This window comes from Rhea americana, unplaced genomic scaffold, assembly GCF_003343005.1.
Source record: "Rhea americana isolate MKP2758 unplaced genomic scaffold, rheAme1 scaffold_91, whole genome shotgun sequence".
In the NCBI taxonomy this organism is placed as follows: Eukaryota; Metazoa; Chordata; class Aves; order Rheiformes; family Rheidae; genus Rhea; species Rhea americana.
Genome location: NW_028187100.1, coordinates 1,698,637 through 1,721,479, shown reverse-complemented (window position 1 = coordinate 1,721,479; position 22,843 = coordinate 1,698,637). Strand labels below are relative to the sequence as shown.

General features: G+C 37.4%; 1 protein-coding gene across 3 annotated transcripts in view; it reads right to left on the bottom strand.

The window, feature by feature from the left end:
• MPPED1 (metallophosphoesterase domain containing 1) overlaps positions 1-22,795 on the bottom strand; it is a 63,295-nt gene extending 40,500 nt beyond the window's left edge. Inside the window, exons 1-3 of one of the 3 annotated variants that reach the window (XM_085324408.1) lie at positions 22,660-22,795; positions 8,423-8,688; positions 3,674-3,855 (exon numbers count right to left, since the gene is read on the bottom strand). In XM_085324408.1, coding sequence (XP_085180534.1) covers positions 3,674-3,855; positions 8,423-8,574 — 334 coding nt within the window. In that variant the 5' untranslated portion in view covers positions 8,575-8,688; positions 22,660-22,795. Of the gene's footprint in view, positions 1-3,673; positions 3,856-8,422; positions 8,689-22,259; positions 22,633-22,659 lie in introns of those variants that run through there. The other 2 variants (XM_085324409.1, XM_085324410.1) reach the window with 2 other exon arrangements.
• Between the last annotated feature and the right edge of the window lie 48 nt (positions 22,796-22,843).

Genomic DNA, 22,843 nt, shown 5'->3' with positions numbered 1-22,843 from the left:
GAGAACAAAATAAGAAATTTCGTCATGTTGGCAGATGAATCTGTGGTGTATTCAGAATGTGTGCAGTTCTGGTGTGMCTATCTTCTAAAGGACATAGAAAAACAAGAAGAGGTAAGGAGAAGTGACATAAATGATCAAAGACATTTAATGATTTCCATGTAAGAAGAAATTAAACCGTCTTTAGCCTGAAAAATACCACAATTAGAAGGGCAAATGAGAGAAGAGCCTATAAAACCTTGAGCAGAATGAAGAGTGGAATTGTACGGTTGCTTCTTCCAGTACTAGGAAATAGTACTATGAACCTAGTAGACGACAGATTCAAAATAAGCAAAGATCTTCACACAATCCATATTAAATTGTGGAACTCTTTACCACAAGATTGTGCAGCCCTAAAAATTTGCCTAGACTCAAAAAGCAATTAAAAAACTCACAGAAGAAAAATCTGTCAAGGGCTATTAAATACAAAGTTATTGCTGTGGCTCAGGAAGTCCTTGGACTGCATATGAGAGAAGGTTGAGAAAATACGCACATCCAGTTCTCACCAGCCCTGTATCTCCTCCTTAGAGCTGGGCAGTAACCCAGCCCCAATAAAACCTCAAAGATCTCCCTGGGAAGGGGGGGGGTGGAGGCTTTGAGAAAAAGAAAAATAGGAGAAAACAACCAATTACAGAGGAGAAGAATGAAATGAAATGAAATGAAATGAAATGAGAGGATTTTAAAGGTCAGAGGATAAAAATATAAAACCAGGTGACTAAGGGCCAGGCAAAGCAGAGCACCTTGGCTACTAGCCACTGTCAAAGACAATACTGCGCTAGACAGACAGATCGTCTGAGCTGGTACCGGCCCTCCTACGTACCCCTATACAGTTAGTCTCAACAAGAGAGAACGTATTCTAGGCTCAGCAAGCCAATGTGCCTCTATTAGAACAAAACTCAAGCATGTGCTTAATTTAACTGTAAGGTTCATGGAAGTTAGGGATGTTAATGTAAAATATACTTTGCATCAGTAAGGCACAGACATTTTATATAGAACAGAAAGACAGACTCTGAACTTGCTGAAGGGCCTCCTGAAAAGATGAAAYAGGCTGAGAAACCAGAGTAGCAGACACCCAGGAGGGTATGACAGAAGAGAAAACTAAAGGCCAGGAATCAGTACTACATACAAAAATACGGTGAAAAAGCAGTAGTAGTACACATATCTGGAGTCAAAAGGAAGCTGACCTCAAGGGAAGGGGTAATAAACAAATATCCCTTTATTTATTCCAAGGGATAAACAAAGCTATAGTCCACTAATGGCAGAGGAGAGAAAACCGAGATAAAATAATATAACTAAATGGGAAAGTGAGTCCAGTGCTACAGAATAAAGGAATAGGCAGAGAAATTTGGCAGCAGCAGGTAGGGATGYGGATGGAGGTGCAAGTCCCTGTCAGAATCTGTCAATTAGTTTCTCAAGAAACTAATAAAATGTTAATGTAAGGGGAAAAASGAGAAGCAGGTAGGACTGGGTAAGATGCAGGAGTTATAGCTGCAAAATCATGGCATTCATGGCAGATACTGGAAGTGGCAATCTAGAAAAATCAAAACTGTGAGACACTAGTACTTTTCATAACAAAATTCACAACCAGCAGAAACAGAACAAATTAAGTTTCTTCATCTCAAAGGGGAAACATTTAGTAATGTAGATTGACTATAGATTTTGACTATAGATTTTACAACGCTAAAGGTATTCGTGAACTCACAAATTGTTCATTCAGAACAAAAAAAACCCCTTTCAAAATAAAAATTAAAAGTTTCTTTTGAAACTTCATTAAATATAATTTRAAAATCAATGCTTGAGATTTTTAACTCAAACAAAATTCTAAATACTGAATGTTACCTGTGTAGTGACTCCCAATATTTTTCTATTGAACTTTTCAAAATTAATTCAAGAATTTATTTTTTTTTCAAATTGCCAATGAACCAAAAAATCCTTTATTTAACTTCCTAATTTTGCGTATCTCAAAGATACACTCTTGCAAAAAATATGCTTCAAACTACAGAAATCCACTCTTCCCAAATTACATGCTATCATGAAATTGGAAGCATGCCTTGAAAGTCAGAAAAAATAAGCCTCATTTTGGAATAAAGATGACGAAGAGACCACCACAAAATGCCTTGTGAAATCTCCCTGCCAAACGGAGCGCATTTCATCTTACAGACTTCTTCAGAACACTGTACAGCTGTGACCCGCAGGAAGGCAAATGGAGAACTAGGGAGACAAAAACTGAGGCAATCGATGTGTGCAGCCCCCATCCTTGCTCACAAGCAGTATCCCAAAGCACTCTAGCAGATAAATAAAATGGCTATTACTTACAAAGGATAACCACATGGTTTCTAAAATCTTTGTGTGCTATTTTCAGTATATTAATATAATGCATGGTAGAGACCTACAGAGAACGATTAAAATTTGTTTTTTGTTGTACAACTATCCTCTTCCATTTGGGTTTACAGACAGAGCAAASGGCACTATAACAGAGTATTTTACTTCTATATTCTTCTTCTACTTCCTTACTTCAATGCATTCTAGTATTTTCCCTAAATCAATTGTTCTATGTTATGCATATTACCAAGTTTCCAAGCTCAAAAAATATTTATCAGCATTGGCTTCACTGACAAAAAAAAGGGGGGGGTGGGGAAGAAAGAGGCTAGTCTGTAAATATTTGTTTAAATTGTAAAGACTTTTTTTTTAAATCTCATTTCAGCCTACCTGCATCTGTCAGTTTTCTGCACTCCTAGCATGGAATGCTATACCAGGTAGCAAAAAGGACAAGAAAAAATACAAAAAATATAAACTAAAAGAAAGAAAATCAACTTAAAAACTAAAATCCAGTACATTGTCCTGTGTCCTTCCTTTCTGTAAGTTCCTCACTTCCTCTCCTCCAGTATCAGAATCAAGAATCCACTTTTATTTTGAATTAAGGTATCCACACTGCATGAACAATGCTGATGAGGGCTTTTGTCTGGATATAGCGTATGCTTTCCAGGTTCCACTCTTGTTGTTTTTAGCATACACAAAACATTGCAGAAGCACATGTAAATCACCACTCTCTTGCCCAGTGGAACAGAATTTCAGATACCAATGCCAACAGTTGCCTACAGAAGGTATCTACATCTGGTCTGCCACATCCAAGACAGCAACCACAGGCACACGTTTTGCTTTGTTTGGAACTCACGACTGTGGTGCAGCTGAGCCTCAGATAGAAAAGCTATGAGCCTCCAGGGTTAAACAGACAAATGTTTTCAGTCACAACAACTTTTTTTTTTTTTTTTTTTTTTTTACGGGAAAGCAAAGCCATAACAATGTATGTAAGAGATTTTATGCAAATCATTAAAGGCCTACTGACTTAAATTGTTGTTAACACCAGGAAGTTGCTTAACGTACGCTTGAGAGTGTGAAGGCAGAACAGATGAATAGTCTCACATATCTTATTTGCTCAGTTGGAAAAATGCAAAAATATTTGTAAAAAAAAAGAAGAAAGAAAAAATCTGATTCTGCTCACTGCCATTCAAATTTAAAAGTCAAATTAATATTCATCACTCCTGAATGCGTGATGGTTTTTACTGGGAGGCAGGAGGGGCAGATACAATCAGTAAATCAAATTTATTTTCAAATAAACACACAATTCAATACCTACCTAGCCACTCGTTGAATTTTTTAACTTCACTAGGAAGTCCCAGCTCAGTAAAATCACCAGCATGTATTAACACATCTCCATATGGCATTTGGATGGGATCAGTTCTTGAGTGAGTATCAGAAATACAGACAAATCGAGTATATCCTGGAGGTTTGGGAGCATCATGGGGCACAGGATCAACCCTGTAAGAAATGTATCATAAAAAAGTTATAAAATACTTYAGTGTCTCCTTTGCAATTCTAATACTTTTACCTTTACAGAAGATCATACAGTTTTCTAGATCTGCCTGATGGAAGGRATTGATTAAAACAAACCTAACACTAATGGGAAGTGTAAAAACTCTCAATGTTCACAACACAACATTTTCAGTATTTGCTGGATAGATGGATTACTTTGAAGAGATTATGGAAAAGAGATTCAACTATGGCAGTAACTCTGAGACAAATACAAATAAATCAAAGACAATGCCAGTTTCAAAGGACAAGTACTATTCTATTGCATTGTTTAAATATGATTACATGGTACAGAGGGAACAGATTTATTTCAGATACATAAATACATTTGAATGATTTTTTCTAATTATAAATTTTTATGCAAGTTATATAATTCCAACAAATTTAATTAACACATTTTGGAGATATGTTTCAGTGTGCTAATGCAAAGCAAGATAAGAACTCCATTGGCAACAGCTGTAAATGTACATTCAAGCCTGACTATTGTGAGGACAAATGTGGCAACTTTCTAGGCTTAATTATACTAAATGAAATCATGCGCTGTGAGGGGTGAGACTATATTGTTCAGAGCCCAATCTCAATATTCAAATCTGAGAAAAAGAAAAGATCTAACTCAATTTTATGAGACTTATGATATAGAAGAAGAAAACAGAGTACACTTTTCTGCTAGATGAAGMATACTCATTTTCAACTCATTCAAACTTTTTACCTTCAATCCACATTTCATTAGCACATATAGAAGCAAATGCATCTAGCTATACCATATCTGCTATTCCAGTCGGAGGAATTTTGGTGACTAGAACTAAAAACCATGAGATGCAAGAGTTTTTATGTCACTAGAAACATGAGAGATACAAAGAACTGTCATGGATTATTTCACTTTTTAAACTTTATTCTGAAAGGAAAAACAAAATTAGTTTTGTTCACTGCTGTAATATATAATACGTATTTCCTATCCCTTGCTGGCTGTACTTCAATTCAGGCTCTTATTTGTATATAAATAAAACCAGAAAAAAAATTAGAGGTCTTTGTTATTAATGATACTACCCCTGAGTTTATTGGGTACATTTCCAGAAGGCACTCAGAAGGCAGAAGATAATRATCTTTGATCACAATCTTTTCTCTAAGTCAAAGAAGAATTCTACTAAATTTATAGATGGGTAAACTAAGGCGCTTTTGAGACTTTCACAAGACTAGAAGGACAGTCAGCAATAAAATCTATAACATTTCAATCTTGTTATACATTTTAAAAAAAGTTCTTAGCATTTTCTACACTATAACTACAAAGCTAGTATACAAGTAAATTATCTTGTATGTGTCCTTCTTATATCATTTTAGGAATAAAAACTGTTGGKTTTTTTTAAGCCATTACATTAAGCACCAGCCATTCATGTGGAGTTTTTATAGCTATTCTGGAGAAATGGCCTTTTAGTATGACTGCCTTGTAGCCATCTTTCTGTATTTCCACTTTCTGAGCAGAAAGTAACCAAACATAGAGTCAACCCAGCTGTGACCAAATCATACCTAATGAATGTACATGCTAGCAGCATATACATGCTAGTGGGCTATGTAAGTACATGCTAGCTATACTACATACAATAATGAAATTTGGCTTAAGGGCAGCAGAATAGGTGGCCACAATGCAGCCCAAAGGCAAGCAGCTGTAAGCACTGTGTATGCGGCAAAGGGAGTATGTGTACAGCAAGGGAACCACAGATCCACAGAAAAGGGCTGGGGTTGAGAGAAAAGAATTAGGTGGAAGAGGTTAGGCAGGGGAAGACACAACCTCAACTGGGCAGCTGAATGACTACCATCGTGTGTAAGCTGCCACCCTTTTGGAGGCAAGAGATCTTGCCATAAGGCAAGCTCCGCAGGGGTACCRTGGGTGCAAGGGAATAGGGATGGTGAAAGATGGGCTTTACACTAGCAGGTGAGGATGTACTCTGCATGAAGGTGCCGTCTGTGTGAAGGGTGCTGTGTTTAGGTCATGGAGTGCCTCCTCAAAATGAACCGGGATAGCTGGAGAGGGAGAAGAGAAAGATGACCTTGGCTATCGTTGCAGCCCTCCAAGCTAAGATTAAATGCCACTGCAGCACACAAGCTCCTGAACATTCCTCCCCCTGCCTAGCACTTCCCAAAGTGAGTAACATATCAGGTTAGTTAGCCAGGTTTAAATTATGCATACTATCTTAGTATAAAATTAGGAATATGGACTGATCTAAGTTACTCCTTTTTGAGCCATTACAGTAGCATAGCCGTTAAAGCACCTAAGGGTGCTTCTTCTCCCTCAGAAATCTTTTAAAGCTCAGTCTAGCAGTAAGTTGGATGTCAGGGAGTAGCTTCTTTTGCATGTTCCTTCTCTAAAGCCCAACAGAGAAACAACAGACTTACCACAGCAATCCACGCAGCACAAAATACCTATGCTTTTCCTTATAGTTTGGATGGGGTAGGTGAGAGATGTGGACAGCGCTTTCCTGAYTGTTAAGGTATGAATAAGTTTTAAATACTGTGCGAAGGGCCAGCGAATTTGCACGGAAAAAGATATCAATACAATGAACCAAATAAATGAGATGCAGGTTTTCATGCTGAAGCATCAGACACTTATTGAAGCTGTATACAGGTAAAAACGTGTCAAATTTTAAGTTGTATTATTGGAAATAATTTCTGAAGGCTTGGTTCCCATATTCTTGTGTAACATCTTCTCTCAAGAACTGTCACATCAACACCCAATGCACTGCTTGCAACATGAGCAGAGGTACAAAGATCTGATTATTTTTATGCAAATGCTTTTGTTTTTCTTTCAACTATATGTGAACTTGCAGAGAAGCTGAAAAGCTAAGTTAAAATTTCAGTGCAAAACCTCTTTTAGAGGTTGTTTTATACATAAGACTTCAGTGGAGTTTCACACAGGAGCAAGACAGGAACTTCCTAGAAATGACTGAGAGACTTGAAAACACTGTCAGAATTTACTGGCCTTCTTGTCAGTGGCAAACCAGTCATCACACCATGATGCAGCTAGGAAAATGCTGTCAGCATATTCTGGACACTGAAAGGTGGAACAAGAAATACAAAACGGCACTGAGGTCCAAGGAAGGGTTGCAAGATCGAACTCCAAAGAAAAAAGCATGAAAAATAATTACGGTGAGAGCAGTTTAACGCAAGTTCAGCTGTCAACAGGTCAATCTGAAATCTGTTTATGATTGCCTGCAACATCACTACTCTACGTATTTTSAAATATATATAAAGACAAGGCAAAGCCCTCATTTCTCTGAAGTTAATGACAAAACTTGCTCGGGCTAAGATTTCACCCATAGCAGTTATGGGAATAAAAGGTGTTTCTGTTACACTTGTATCTACTTTTCCCTTGTCACTATTCTATTTACAGGTAAGAGACAAAAGCAATACTACTAGTATTCAGAAACAGACTATRAACTAATATCTACTGCCCCACAAAAGTGTTAGTTCACCACCATGCTAGCATAAATGTTAGTCTTTCTTTTTTTTAAAATGCAATGTCTAAGTTATGCCAAAGAATGTATATAAAATATCACAGAATAGATATAAAGCATACACTCTGTTCCTCAGTTTTTAACTGCAAAAATCATGGCCTATGTTTAGAAGTTATCAAATTATATTAAATACAAAAAATGTGAATGAGGTGATTATTTAGTCTTCATAAAAGAACAAAAGATTCTGWTAAAAAATAAAAGCCAGGCTTCTGATCTAAAGATAAGACCACTTCTCTCTTTAATAAACACAATAAAATGTTGTAGACGTTTTTATTCCCTATAAAAATATTTTACAGTAGAATTTTATACTTAATTTATTTGTAATGGCTTAACTGTTTTGTTCTTCCTTCTGGCTTTAAACTTTATGGCAGGTTTCATTTTGTAATTATAATTCTCCACTTTACATTACAAGTAAATCATTTAGAGCAGTTAATTTTACTGGTGTCGTCATGATATTAGAAGTCAGAAACAAACACATTATTTTAATTACTCTTTAAGCACTTGGCATCTTTGGCACATCATTGGTATGAAAGTAAGTTGTCGGATGGGTGCCCAAACTATTTTATTTATTGATGTCATTTTTTCCTTGTATGTAGCTGCAATATAACCAAAGAAACAATAGGAAAATACCTGTTATGAATACAGGCTTGGCATTTAAACAGCTATTTACATCAATAAGCAAGTGCACAATGCTAACAAACAGTATTAAGACTGTGGAAAGTAACATCCTTGTAAAATCCTTTAATACCACTGCTTCTTATTTGTTTCTTTTTTTTAATACATAAATATCAAGTTATGCTAGTGGAGTGATCTTTCTCCCATCCTTTAACAAAGTACTTATATTTCCCAAATGGACTGATTTTGTATCATTATAGCAATTAGTATTAGAAAGGCAGCAAAACAGTGTTCTTCAAATTCTTTTTGACTGGCCCATCAAATACCACATCGACAAGGCAATAACAATTCAGAAGGCTGTGCTAGAGCAGTAACAAAACTATAATACTTACATTTGCACATGTGGGGGCTGAAAACGTCCCTGGTTAATGTTGTAGAACGTGAAAGCCTGTGTGGGGTTTGAGCTGTACTCATCCACTTCAATTATGAGTCTACTGTGCTGATGCCTTCTAGCTGCCATAATGTGCGACTGGGCGAAAGCCATGCTTGCACTGAGTAGTTCTGCTTTTTCAGGCGATCATAGCTGCTATCTTCCTACATCGACAGAAGAAGACCATGACATCTCCTTACCTAATCAGCACACTCCCCCTCGGAAAACCTAAAAGCAGATTGAATAGATGGAGCATAACTGTTTGACAGTTAATCTGTTTGGGATTTGCTTTATTTAATGTCAGGTGAAGATTAAGGGGAGATACGGAGGGAGGAAGACATACAGCTCAAAGAACTCATTACAAACCTTTCCAACTCAGCAATTTGATGAATATACTTGAGTTAGAGGTGGGAGGTGGGAGGGGAAGTAAACTTGCAAAGGAAACACAGGGTAACTTATTCAAATAGTTCAAATAGTTCAAACATTTAATACATATCTAAAACACAAGGCAGTTATTCTTCAGAATGGTATGTCAAATTATAATGTTTTGTCAACACAATCATTTACTTCATCTTTTCTCTGACTGCATTGCTGAATGTTTATAGATATGCATCTTCAAAGGAAAAAACAAACAAACAAACTTGACACAGAGTACCCATCTGTAGATGACTAAAATTCTAGTTAAAAAGAATCAATTTCACCAATTCTTCAGAAGGTCTCTGCCATTCATCAAGGGGTGTATTGCGAGTGGTTTTTCTTTATATCCTAAGAAACACAGCAAACTTCGCCTTGCATGCACATGTCAGTACTTGCTCCTGGTTTTTAATATCACTTGAAAGAACTCCTGATACAGACATGAGGATTCTTCCCATCACACACATCCTCCTCTCAGACAGCAGTGGCCCCTAATTCCGGATTCACTGGCAAAGAAAGTGATTTGAGGACTAACACACAGATAAACGGTATTAAATATTAAAAAGTAAAATCAATTCAGGTTTTATGTTTGGGAATAAATTTTCCACAAAGGTTATACAAGTCTAGAACGGCAGCACTGCAAGCAGGGTGAGAAAGTGAAACCTACTGCAATACAAAGAGTATCCGCCAGAAACATCAGAAAGCAATTTAAATGTGATTTTTACTTTTATTTCCCAGTTTTAATAAAAAACGGATTATAAGCAATAAGGTTGGGTATTTTTATAGTATAATTTTGCATCGCCTCTAAGAGTTATCTAACTTAAATATTTACTTTCATGCTAGCAAGTGCTCTTTTCTTCTGCCCAATATAAATAATCTGCTTCAAAAGTAATGTATTTAATCAAAAACCATGGCAGAATAAAGTGATTCACTGAGTATGTGCAGTTTCTGGAAAGCAGGACTGCAGGTTTCTTAATGCAACCTTGCTGATGTATCTCACTGCCATTCTGATTGTACCAAAAGTGATGAATAAGGAAGGTCTTCATAGTCGCACAAATTTTTAAAGCTATTTATAGATATGTAGGTCCAATTCAGTTCTAGTGGGAGTCAAGAACCTAGGCATTTTCAAAAATCTGAACTTCATTCCTTTGCCTAACTACTAAAGATATTAAATGCTCCAAGAAGTAGTGGTGTATTTTTGTTTTGAGAAATCTTGTCCTTTATAAAACCAGAATGACAGATTCCGCTCATTTTACTTACTGAACGGCTGTAAATTGACGGCAACTTGCTAGCACTAACAACCTGCAGGAGAACAGTCTGAGAATAAAAGAGCAGATTCCTTCATACCCTCCCCCAGAAGTGATTGGTAAGGAAATACTAGAATTAACAGTGAAGAAAATTTTGGATTTTAAACACTCTCACATGCTGCATTCAGGCTACGAAATACCAAAATGGAATGAGCTAGAGCATACGGAAGGGAGGGAGGCATGATCCTTGTAAGAATAACCAAGTACAAAAGTGCTGCATTTAGAAAATAAGAAATTAAGATGGCAGATGTCAGGAACCCTCCCTGAGGAGCTTCCTGCACAAAATGATGCATTTTTTAAAAAAGTTTGCATGAGCAAGGTCAGAGATTTTATAGGGGCAAGCTGTTCTAAGTGAACCTAYTTCTCTTTGAAAGAAGTGATTAGAACTAGTGACTTCTAGAAATATTCTGCAGTATGATYAATAATTTGTGATTCTACAGCTCTATACAGTTTTATAACTCAAAGATTATGCCCATTTTACATACAACTGAACTGCTGTTACAAGGATTTAAGGCACTGCCCAGTAAGACCTAGAATCTCCTGCTGGGCTTATTAAGTTACTAGTGCTTACAACAGCTGAGAACATGACTTTTGTCAGCCTGCTGTTTGGGTCCTATCTTTTAAGACTTCTCTCAAGTTATACATCAAACCTATTGCAGAAACAGTAGATGTATTCAGGTACCCCAATACCCATGCTCATGCTCTGCTTCCTCTTTCCAGGTAAGTGGAAAACAGCACTTACCATCACAAACTAACTAACAGTCCTTTCAAAACCATTCTTCSACTCAGCTTGCAAACAGAAATAAACCACAGCAAGTACACCGCTGAAGCATCATTTAGTGGTGAAGGGTCCTTAGAAGTGAGGAATCTCCTTGCATATGGGAGAGTGTGTGAATTACAGCATTAGGCCAGCCTGCAAGGACGCCAGCCACAGACATTCAGCAMGAAGTTCGCCATATAAACATGTGCGAAACAGGAAGCCAACATGTCTCACTTGAGGTAAGAGGGAAAAAAAAAGAAAGAAAAAAGAAAAGAAAATGCTACAGCACTGCTGAGCCTTTTACCAAATGACAGTTACACAATGTCGACCCTGGACACATAAAAAGCATCCAAGACAGGAGAAAAAAAACAAAGACACAGCTCCTGCCATAAAAATAAATAGCAATCACATAAACAGCTCACGCTAGACAAAAAATCAGAATATTGTAACATACATAATCAGTAAGTATAATTCAGTAGGGATTTTTATTCAAGCTCATTTCAGAAACATACACAGATGTCTTTGAACCTTACCTTTCAGTCTAGGGTTGCCTTCCTGCATAAATGGTTGGCTCACTACTAACATTCTTGGTGTTCGACAGAACAAGCTGTCTCTTTCCAGCTTGACTGATAACCAGACTGACACCCATTATTCTCCTCTGTTTTCCTTTCCAATAGTCCCCCAAATTATAACTTTTTTTAATAATCTGAAATTTCTTCCTTTCCCAAACCAGAGTGTGAAATGCAACAGGGAAATAATTACCTGCTGCTATAGCATGCAAGTTTTAAAATTATATGCCTAACATTACCAACATAGAGCATTAAGACTCAAATCCCCACAGCAACAACATGCTAACCACCTTCTTCCCCCAGACTTATGGAGCTGCGGGATGTCTGCCAGGGAAAAACAGAGAAATGTAAAAAGGACTGCAAGAACATGAATACTAAAATAAATATCACAATCCTGGCTGTTAGAATCACAGACTGAGAAAAAGCTATTAAATCAGCTAAGCCATCTTCTTACTGATGTCAGGAATGCTCTCTGTACATTATATTTCTGCTGCATTCTCTAGTCTGTTTTCAGATGTCCACAGATCCCTGATCCACAGTCCACCATATAAAACAGATACCATTCCACTACCTTCAACAGACTTTGGATCAAGCCACGAAGTATTTGGATTATAGCATCCTTCCTCAGGAATTACCAGACTAGGCAGGTGGTTGAACCCAGGCATATATTTAATTCCTCAAATAAATCATTGTATGAAGATGTCCTGACTTTTTCAGCCTGAAATTTCCCTTAATTTTATCTCAAAACCTTCTTGTATAGCTGCCATAATTATTTCCCTCTATTTTACATGAATTCTCCAGCCTTTTTATGTGTATTGTTTCTGATCTTTTTTCTGTTTCAATGTAATATTTTATTTTAATCTCACCTCCTTGCTGCCAGATTCTGCTCTTTTCTGTTCATCCCTCAGTCTACTCCCTCGCCCATTGTCTCTCACTATATCTTACTCCATCAGCTCCACTGCTTCCTCCATCATCTACTCTTTGTTTCAAGCCTAAGAACAATACTGAGAATTTTTGACAATTATTCCAGCAAAAGAAAATAAACACTTAGACTTGAAAATAGCATAGCTCGAGCAGATGTCACCTGAAATAGCAGTTAAACAGGACAAAATAATGATGACAATGATGACAATATAACAATACAAAGAAGTTACAAATTAAGAGAGAAAACTGCAAAGGAGACACCTATTAAGCAATAACCTTTGCAAGGTTACAAAAAAAATGTGAGACCAAGAAGCCTAACCTGGCTAGAGCACACCATGGCAAAAGTTGGAGAGAAACAAATGCACTAGTAATTGTGAGACAACAAGAGGAAAAAAAGAGAAGGTTGGTACTAGATCAGAGGCAAAGATGTAGCTACAGCAAAGATGTGAGTTTTCAGAGTCTGACGAGCTGGGATTTGGGGGTGCAATGGAGAAAAGAAATGTAATAGCAAAAAAAAAATGTTTTCATGCAGCTGTAAATCATCAAAGCTGTATTTTTTCAGAAAAAGCCAGTGACACGGCAGCAGTAAAATACTTTAAAGAAGTGTGTGAGAGTTTGTTATGGATGASATAGTCATATATTCACTTCTTGTGCAAACCATGGACGCTGTTAACAAGAATCTCTACCCAGAGCTTGGTCAAGAGTTCAGGTCTTCCCCTACACTGAGGAGAAACTGCTCTCCGTGGAATGGTCCCAATTGTGGAATTGTGGAATGATTTTGCAGCAATGGTCCCAATTGTTATAGTAACATTCCTATAACCTATAGTGTAACTTCATTATCACAAACTACTACTTTTTTTGTTTTAAATCACTCAGAAAGGTGTTATGGACTGTCCAGCAATAATGGAATATACTGGAACCAGTAAAGCATTACTTGCTATGAGAAACAGGCTAAAAGCTCTAATGGATTTTTGCTGGCTAAAATACACGTCACATACTCCAGCAAGAAATCAATCAATAGAATTAGTCTGCTATCTTCAGTTCTGCCATCAGAAAATGAACACTGAAATAATCCTAAAAAGGCAATATTCTGCAGGAATGGATGAGCCAGGCAAATCGTTCTGCAGCTGAAAGCTTTTCCAAAGGGGATACACTCTCCTCTTCCTCCTCTTCATTTTCTGAAAGAAACAGAATGCAAATCCTGGCAAATCACATCCACCGAGTCTTCCCTTAGCAGACTGCTTTGGATTCACTCGACAGTAAGGCATCTGAATGCTCTTAACATACTTGTGGACTTTAAATGGAAGGCAGCATAATCAAATGTCATTGAGATACTTGTAGGTATAAAGGTTGATCGTGCACACTTCTACTGMTAGAATCATTAGGCTTTCTAAAGGAATATGATTTCTCACAAACAGAAACATTTCCAATTGCATTTTAAAAAATAAATAAAACTGCAGTATATAGCACTGCAGTATGCACTTATAAGCCCACTTTTGTCAAAGCAAATGTTTTACGTACCTGCAATTAATGTCAATGGGAATTAAAAAAAGTGTGTTAAAAAACCCAAYAGACTCCTTGAGGATACCTGAATTATAATCTGTGGTGTCATTTAAGGTGTTTATCACCCTTACAAACTTCCTGGAATTCTACAATATGAATTTAATGATCTACAAAATCCTGCTTGGAAACCTAACCCTACTTAAACTACAGAAGCCATACAGCATTTGAGATTGTTAGTTTTTTCTAAATGTCAGTTTAGCTCTGGTGAAACGTGCCAGGGTGACAGCCTTCAAGCCTGAAGTCCTCTACCCCCAGCACAGACACAGCACACACAGAGGGCCTGGCACACACATTAGATCTGGCATATTTCCCTGGGCTGCCTTTGTGTCTCAGACCTAATCTAGAGAAAACATTACTGAAGGGCAGCTCCAACTCCACACACACATACTAAGAAATCTCTGTTTTTAAGCAGCAAATAAATGTACGAATTAGGGTGAGTTTTGTAATGCAGATTTATTTCCACCAAAAACTGGAATATAATCACCAATTCATTCAGTGAGTGCCATGAGATGGCAAAATATATTGCACCATCTGCTTCTCAGGGCACAACATGTAGCTATACTGCTATACAAGTTTGTCAAATTGTTTTAAGGTCAAAAATCTGAATAAAACCTTTTCTAATGCCTCTTTACAGTGGCTGTTACCATGAATTTCACAATTCTCTTCCAGTAGCAGGAGCACATATGCTTCACTGTGTTATAAAACTTCGTTGTCAAAAACCTTTGTTTCAGGTATATCTTTAACTGAAAGAGATCTTAAGCATCCTTTTTCTCAGTTTCAGCTCTCCTTAGCAGACTCTGCCTAAAGGAGTCATATCATCACCATGATTTCTTAAGGGGATCCTTCGGAGGATCTTTTTAAAACATGCATCTCTGAGATTTTTTTTGTGCTAATGAATCTGATTTTGCTAACATTCATCAATTAAATAATATTCACTGCTATGGCTGTATCTTTTCTGTCAGGAAATCTGAGCTATTCCCATTCATATACCAAAACCAATGAGCGTAATTCTGTGTTATATATATGCCTCAAAATCCTACTGATTTCAAYGAGAAGAAATGCAGTATCTATCCTCTCCTGTTTAGGAACTTCCATTTCTTCTATCAATGAACACTTCAGTGCCTTATCGTATGTATCACCAACTTGCTACTGCAGATCTACAGGATACCGAGCGAGCTCTGTTTTGTAATGTGAAAAAAAAAATAGTGACTTAAATAAGACCTCTTWTTTCTCTGTAATTATAATTACCTTAACCCATATTAGAAAGTAACAACAAAATTCCCGAAGTTTTTTCTCGTCAAGGTAAAACACACATCATTGTTCTCCCTTGCTGATTGTAATGACCCATCAAATATGTTATGACAAAATCCTTCACTGAAGTTAWTTTTTTCTTCAAATTAGTTTTTATCTATTGCTCTCAAATATGTTATGCATGTTTCTCTTGTTACTTTATTCATAAAGAACACCAACATACTTGTTGGCTTAAACTGTCATAAAAAGATTACACAGACATTGCAAGTAGTATAGAAGGAAAATGAGATAAATAAACTGTCTTTTGGAACTATGCCCTTACATTCACTTCTGTGGAGTTTCCTCAACAGATATATTTTACCTACTACGTGCCAAAGTTCTGACCAGGCATCCAGAAAAACAGATAGATGAATGAATTCAGAAAACACTAAAATTACAATAATTCGCCTGTGAAATCTAATTCAGTACTGATTTAAAGCAGTTACCACTTAGAAACCTTCCTAGCTAGTCTTATTTTGAACTAGGATTGCATGATTTTAAATTACTTTTTCTATTTTCCCTATCTAGTTTCCCAAAACTACAGTAACTGAATCTTCTCTTTGTAGAGATATAATTTTATTTGGAATTATCAGTAGTATCATTTTCTAAATCAAGTCTTCATCCATACAAATAACTGTTCATTTATTCAATTTAAAAATAAACACGATCTAACAATATTTGTTTACACCTTAACTTCGATTTTACAATATAACCAATATATTTTTATATTTAAATCTGCAATGCTTTAAGATGTATAAATAGACTGAGCATTTTTCAAGGCTAAATGCTGKATTATAATCCTATATGTGATCTTGTCTGAATGTACAAAACACTGTATTTGGATAAAAGTTTTAAATGGATACATTTTTCTTAGGTAAAACCAAGTCYCTTCCCTCAAAAATATACTATTTGGCTCAATATCACCTGTATTTATCCTCAAATACCTTCAGAGGTAGCTAATCTATTTAAGTAATTACCTCTAGGGAAGGAAATTTTAAATAAATATCTAAAAGCCACAAAACTCATTCCTCACTCTAAAATTTGCTTTCATCTCTGGCAGTACTTTAAAATCTGTTACGTTACTGCAAATCATGGTTATACATTTGTGTGTAGGAAAAATTACAAATCCCAGAATGACAATAGTAAGAAAAAATAGCTAAAAATACAGGTTATGTGGAAAAATTACTAAAAATGGACATTCCAATAGGAGTAAATTAGGGTTGTGGTGATTTGACTGTATATCTCAGTCTGTAGTTAGGCCTGCCATTTGATTCAGCTCTTGAATCCTTTAAAATGCAGTATTATTTACTTAGAAAATGAATATGTAAATACTGACACATAATATGTTTAAGAAACAAAGGTTTGGTTTAAATTTATAACTGAAGAATTTTGTTTGTTTCTTTCAGCTTTTGCGACAACTGGCCAAACACTTATTTTCCAGGCTGCATCTGTACAACCCCTACTGGGTCAAATCCCACTTGCCTTAGCCACAGAAGTCATCCAAATTGATTTCAACTGGAACTGTGCATAAACGCATAGAATTTGGCCCATTTGGTTGTTCATGCATATCTGAAGCAGAATGCATTCCATATAGTTTAGCCTGCTTGCTCCAATACAAAAATTATATCAGAATGTGGCAAGGTCTAACACTGAGCAGAGGATTATTTTATTGGTCAGTTCAATTGATTTTCACGTAAGGATTCAAAATCAGTTTTGGTCACCAGCAGAGTAAGCTTAGCGATCAGCGAAGCGTAGCGCAGGTCAGGGGGCGGCTGGGGGTGGATTTGAACAGGGCACAGCACAACTGGAACACACAGCTGGAGATGTATTCTGAGTTTAGCAGGAGCTGAGAACTGTTGCTTCATATGCAAGCAAGTTACTACTAATAAAGCAGTTTACAGAGTCTTCCCTGCTTGTGAAGCAGCATCTCTTAGCTTTGGCCAAGTTTCTATTGCCAATAATCTCCTCTGATTTCAGAAATAAATCTAACATTACCATCTAATCACTCATGAAAGGTTGCTGATCTTTATGTTAATACACACAAACAGCAAAAATAAAACTGGCCAATCTATTCCTATAGTTCAAGATGAATGAAATGCYAAAATATAAGCTATATAAGGATATATAACAAATGGAAAGTCAAATACAGCTTATATTTAAGTACACCTATAATGATAACTGTGGAGATCAGCACATTATTTTTCATTAAGGACTGAAGTTCAATCACAGAAGAATGGAGTAAATCTTTTTAAGCTTCATTTTTTCTCTCAGACACAAAACTGAAAATTAAATATATTGTCCTATAGATGTTGTTTTCACCTTTCAATCATTTAGGTTCATTCATCCCCATTGGAATCCTTCACGTCACTCTATTAATACTGAAAGTCGGTGGGTTTGTCCTGTTTCTCCTCCTTCCCCRTCCCGTCCCCCTCAAACCCCACGTAACCCTCCCAGGACCGATAAGGAAAAAATACACAAGAGGTCTTCGGGCCACCCACTCCTCCTATTCACAAAGTCATGCCCCCACAAATCCCCCTTACAAGGCTCACAGGAAAGGGAGGCAGAGGCAACTAAACACTTTCGAAGAGAAAGAGAGAGGAAAGATTTTAAGGGGGAAGTCCCAGATACACAGCCTGGGGTGTGGGGGGGGGGGAGGGGCGCGATTCAGGTCAAACATCTCTGGATGTTCTCCAGACCTCACATGGATGACTGCTGCTTTGTTCGTCAGTAGGATTCAGCCCTACAATGCCTTTCTCACACAGGGACACTTCAAATCGTTGCTCTCCCTGAAGCTAAAGAGGCCACCCAGAAATTAGATTTGGGACAACAGCTACACGGGGATAATGCACTCACATTACTCCATGCCAGCTAGGCCAGTTCAGGTGGAAGCTATCACACTGTAAAGCACTGCTCAGCCTGCACCAAAGGTGATGATCGCTTGATTGTTCAGTGACCGGACTGGCTGCCACTGAATAGCTGTGTTCGTAACTGTTTGCACTGTTAAGTCCCCTGATCTGTAGAGGTTTGAGAAACTCTTTTGAACATTTATGTGGGCTGAGTACAATTTTTCATTTGACTTAAAAGATGCTAAAGCAAAGTATGTGAAAAGTAAAATGAACAAATTTTTATAAGGAAAATACCAAATTATTCAAATGAAACCACTATATATTTTGGGGGATTTTCTTTTCCCTTACTCTTTATCAGCTTGGTGAAGGTGAAATTAAAACATTTTTTTGTGAGGGGAAGGGAGTGTTTCCAAAACTGAATTTTCCACTAGAAACTGTTTAAACTGTCATTTTTTATTTCAGTTCTTCTTCAAGGTACTACACTGTTAACTACTGGTAGTAGTCAAGTTTTAATTCATCCTCTCCCCTCTGCATTGGGCAAGGTATCTTGCACTTTTACCAAAAACTACTCACGCTAGGGACTTCAGTATATGTGTTGAGGAGCAAAACTGAGATACACCTTAGAACAGCAGTAAAGATAAGCTCTAAGTAARAAATTTTTTGGTTTACTACCAAAAACCAGAAGAGAGGCAGTTCCATGAGGTCAAAGTAATCTTGGTATTATTATTTATTATTTTTATAGACCATAGACCAATTGAGACCCAGGAGAAAATTATGCTAGGCACTGTACAGTCACTGAATAACAAAGAATATCTGCCCCAAAGAGCTTACAGTCTACATAAACCAAACAAAGGAAATGTCAGGGAAAAAAAATCAGCAACACAGACGAATGACTGATGCAATGGCAAAACATTACGYTCTTTGCATTTTCTTTTCCAAGAAAGGAACAATTAAATGGGATTAGCTCCACAAAACCCAAGAGCAGAGAGAAGATGGGATATGATAGAGCAGGTGAGAGAAGGAAAAAGACGTTAAGAAAGTGTCATGCAGAATGTTTGAGATATAGAGCACATGAAGCAAAGCGAACTGACTGCGAGAGCTGGCAAAGAAGGAGCTGGAGCAAAACAACCAATTAGGGAAAGGCAGAGAAAAAACAGTCAAAAATATCAGTAACCATCATCTCTTTCTTATGCTGCTTCTACAGCTGCTCTGCTGGCTTCAGTCTTTGGTTGAATGGCGAAACCTTCATCTGCCATAAGGCAAGCTGGATTGGCTGTATGGCAGAGGAACTGAACTTAAAAGGTCAGGAGGTCATTCTGCACAAAAAATAGCTTTCAGAAAAAATACATGTGCCATATATAGTAAAATTGTTATTAGCAGAAATGTATAAACTAAAACTATATAACAAGTTAGAGCAGATACTTCAAATTGAAATGTATTACACATACCTTTGAGAATAGATATCTGAAAAAGATAACCAGTTCCTTTTATAGCAGTATCAGTAAGGCTCTCTATAGTAATATACAATACAGTATGCTTAAATGACACTACAGACTCAATCTTGCTCCCACAGTGGATAATGGGATTTTGGCTACTTAAACAGTGACTGAATGCAGTAATGTTAAGCATTTTGTATTTAGGTTAGTGTAATGAATCCCTAATCAGTTGTGACTGCAAGTTACTACATATAAACAGCGATGGTTACTTGTTAATCTTAACATAATTCTCGCTGTCATACCAAATACAGCAAAACTGGCACACTTGTTGACAGTTTCAACAATGAGGTCAAGTAGTGAGCAGTCACAAAGAATGAACTACTTTATTCTCTAGAGATGGTCACTACAGTAGCAGGTGAGCAGTCATTACCATAATAACTTTGCTCTTTTCTGCAATATTTCTTATACTGGACTGTCATTCTGCAACCTTGCCCAAGCAGTACATTCACATGTATTTTACTTACAGTAACATCAGGCTCAAAGGATGATATTCTAAGAGGAAGTCAAAGGACAAAAGCCAAGTGATCTTAAAGGATGCTCTTACACAACTAATGTTGCTTATATTTTGAAACATAGCCTAGAATATGTATTAAAGTTAGAAATCACAACTGGAGACTACCTTGCTTTCACATGCTCTGACAACGACCTTATTTCACCTCTGGACAATGATCTCTGAAACTAACCTGGTGTACATTCCAGAACACGTGAATTAAAGTTGCCAGCACTATATTTAATCTTCTTCTGAGATCTCAAACTATACGTTTTAACTAACATATCTTAATATAAGTTACTTGTACAGAGGCTCATCATCCCTCAGATTAYCTTACATACACAACCCTAAATTGGCCCATTTGTTCTTCAAATAGACTGCATTGATTTCTTTTTACTATGTTTATTAATCATTTGAGATGAAAACTGTTTTATGTACAAAATATTAAAACTCTCAATTATAAACTTACTGGTTTTGTTCCCTATTTGTTATTGTTTCCATATGTCTGGAAAAAGAAACTGTTTGGATAATCGACTAAACAGTTACCTGGTTTCATGGGATTTGAGTCTGCTTCCTTGTAATTCATTGGCAAAATTCTAGCTGACTTAAAAACAGTAAGCTCTTCATGCACCTCTACATGTTCTACTAAAATAAAGCAGGGCCTCCTCCTATGTTACTCAGCAGGTGAGGACTGCACCTGAGAAAGAGAACTAATCCTGTTCAGTTCCTAAGAGGATATAATCTGGAAATTTTTTCTAGTTTCTTACTGAATCCAGTTAAATAAATATGATCACAAACAAYACTATATGCTATGAGTCATTAGTTCAAGAAGCAGAAACATCAATGTCAGAACAGGCTATGTATGAACTCATGTCCACCTTGCATTCCTACTAACAGCTCCTGTAATGAGTACACAGCACTAAATAAAATGAACGACCTGTTTAAACAAAGATCAGAGTGACAGCTTTATCTCTGCATTTTCTCATGTTTGTTGTTTGGCATCAGAAACTAATACCAAAACAAGTATTGTACAAATATGTTTAATAGAAGGTTTTCACAAAGGGCATGATGGGTTTGCTCTAGTCTACCAAGAACATTTAGGTATCTTTAAAATTGACATTTTTCTTTACGTAAACTTGTATAGGTATTTTCAGTGGTTATTTTGCTTTAAATTAAGCCAAAGGAGAGAAAAAAGAAAAAAGAAAGAGGGGTTAACACATGTTCAGAAGGAAAGAGAAATTTGAAGATTTTTCTGTCTCGGATAGCCTGAGACAATGAAATAAACTGGAAGAGCAAAGTCAAAACTGTTTAAATATACTATTAGAATACCATGACTAATAATTAACATCAATCAATTTATGTATGTATCATACATGAATTTAACAATTTCAAAATAAATCTATAAAATAAAAAATTTAAAACCCTGTTTGTATAGTATATTGTCGGACAATTTGCAGTGCCTGGCATCAAGAAACGGTTTATTATGTATGACTACAACACAGATTACCATCATATAATGAATGACTCCTTAACTACTCTTCTCAAATGAGATAGTCTTTTTATGGTAGTCAAATTCTGGACATGCATTTTTAAGATACAGTCTTGTATCATTGTTTTATCTACTGCTATTCTTTTGAATGAATGAGAGTTTACCTCATCAGAAGCCAACCACAAAGTTTAATAATCTTGCCTAGTTATCAATTTGTGCAGAATATCAAAAGCCCTCTTATACTATAGATTACTTACTAAATTCATTCAAATTTAACTGAAGTTCAGTATCAGCAGATTTCTTATTTATGACATTGTCAAGGTACAGATCGTGAAAGAAGAAATCTTCAACTATCGATCTTTTCCCAAACGGAACTGAATGTTTAAAATCTGTCCTGCCTCTGTGTGCTTCCTGTCTTTATCTTTTACATTACCCATATACATCTAGGTATATAAATGTTTTCCGTATTAGCTGTCTGAAAATGCAACATCCAAATTGCAGCTCTTAAGAAAGCAACATAATAAAAGCAATGAAATCACTACCTAAACCTCCCAAATCTTTTCTTCCTGTTCCATCGCTCTGTGCATGCTGGATACCAAATAGCAGTGCGACAGATTATATCAAAATCAGCATGAATTTTGAAAAACTTACTGGACTGTTTCCTCCTGGAACAAAACTTTGGAAGGTCACTGAAACCCTCTCCTGTGACAAAGGGAAGTTCTTCCACGTCCCTCACCCTCTCCTCTCGCTACGCGCGGGGAAGCCGCGGCTGAAGGAGCTCCCGGGCTCTCCGCGGGCCGCCAGTGCCGGGCGCTCGCTGGCGGCGCCGGCGACACCTGGAAGCGGCCGGCGGGGGCCCGCAGAGTCCCGGTCCGCTCGCCCGCCCGCGGCAACTCTCCGAACAAAGTAACTTCCCGGCGCGCCGAGGTCGGCGGCGCGGCACGCGTGGGGCCGGCGCCTTCCCCCCGCGCCGCGCCGTGAGCGCACGCACCGGCACACCACGGAGCCCTCAGCGGGGCCGGCCCGGCGGAGCCACGGTGACAGCCCTTACCTTCACACCCCCCCTGCCTGCAGCCCGGCGGGCGGCAGGCGCCGGCAGAGCAGCGCTGAGGCAGAGCGCGGGGCGCTGCGAGGACCTCGGCGGCTCTCCCTCCGCCTCTCTCCAGCTCCTCAGAAAAGCCCTTCCCCCCCCTCCCCGCTGACTGCCTCACTCTCTAGCTTTGGGGCTTGTTTTT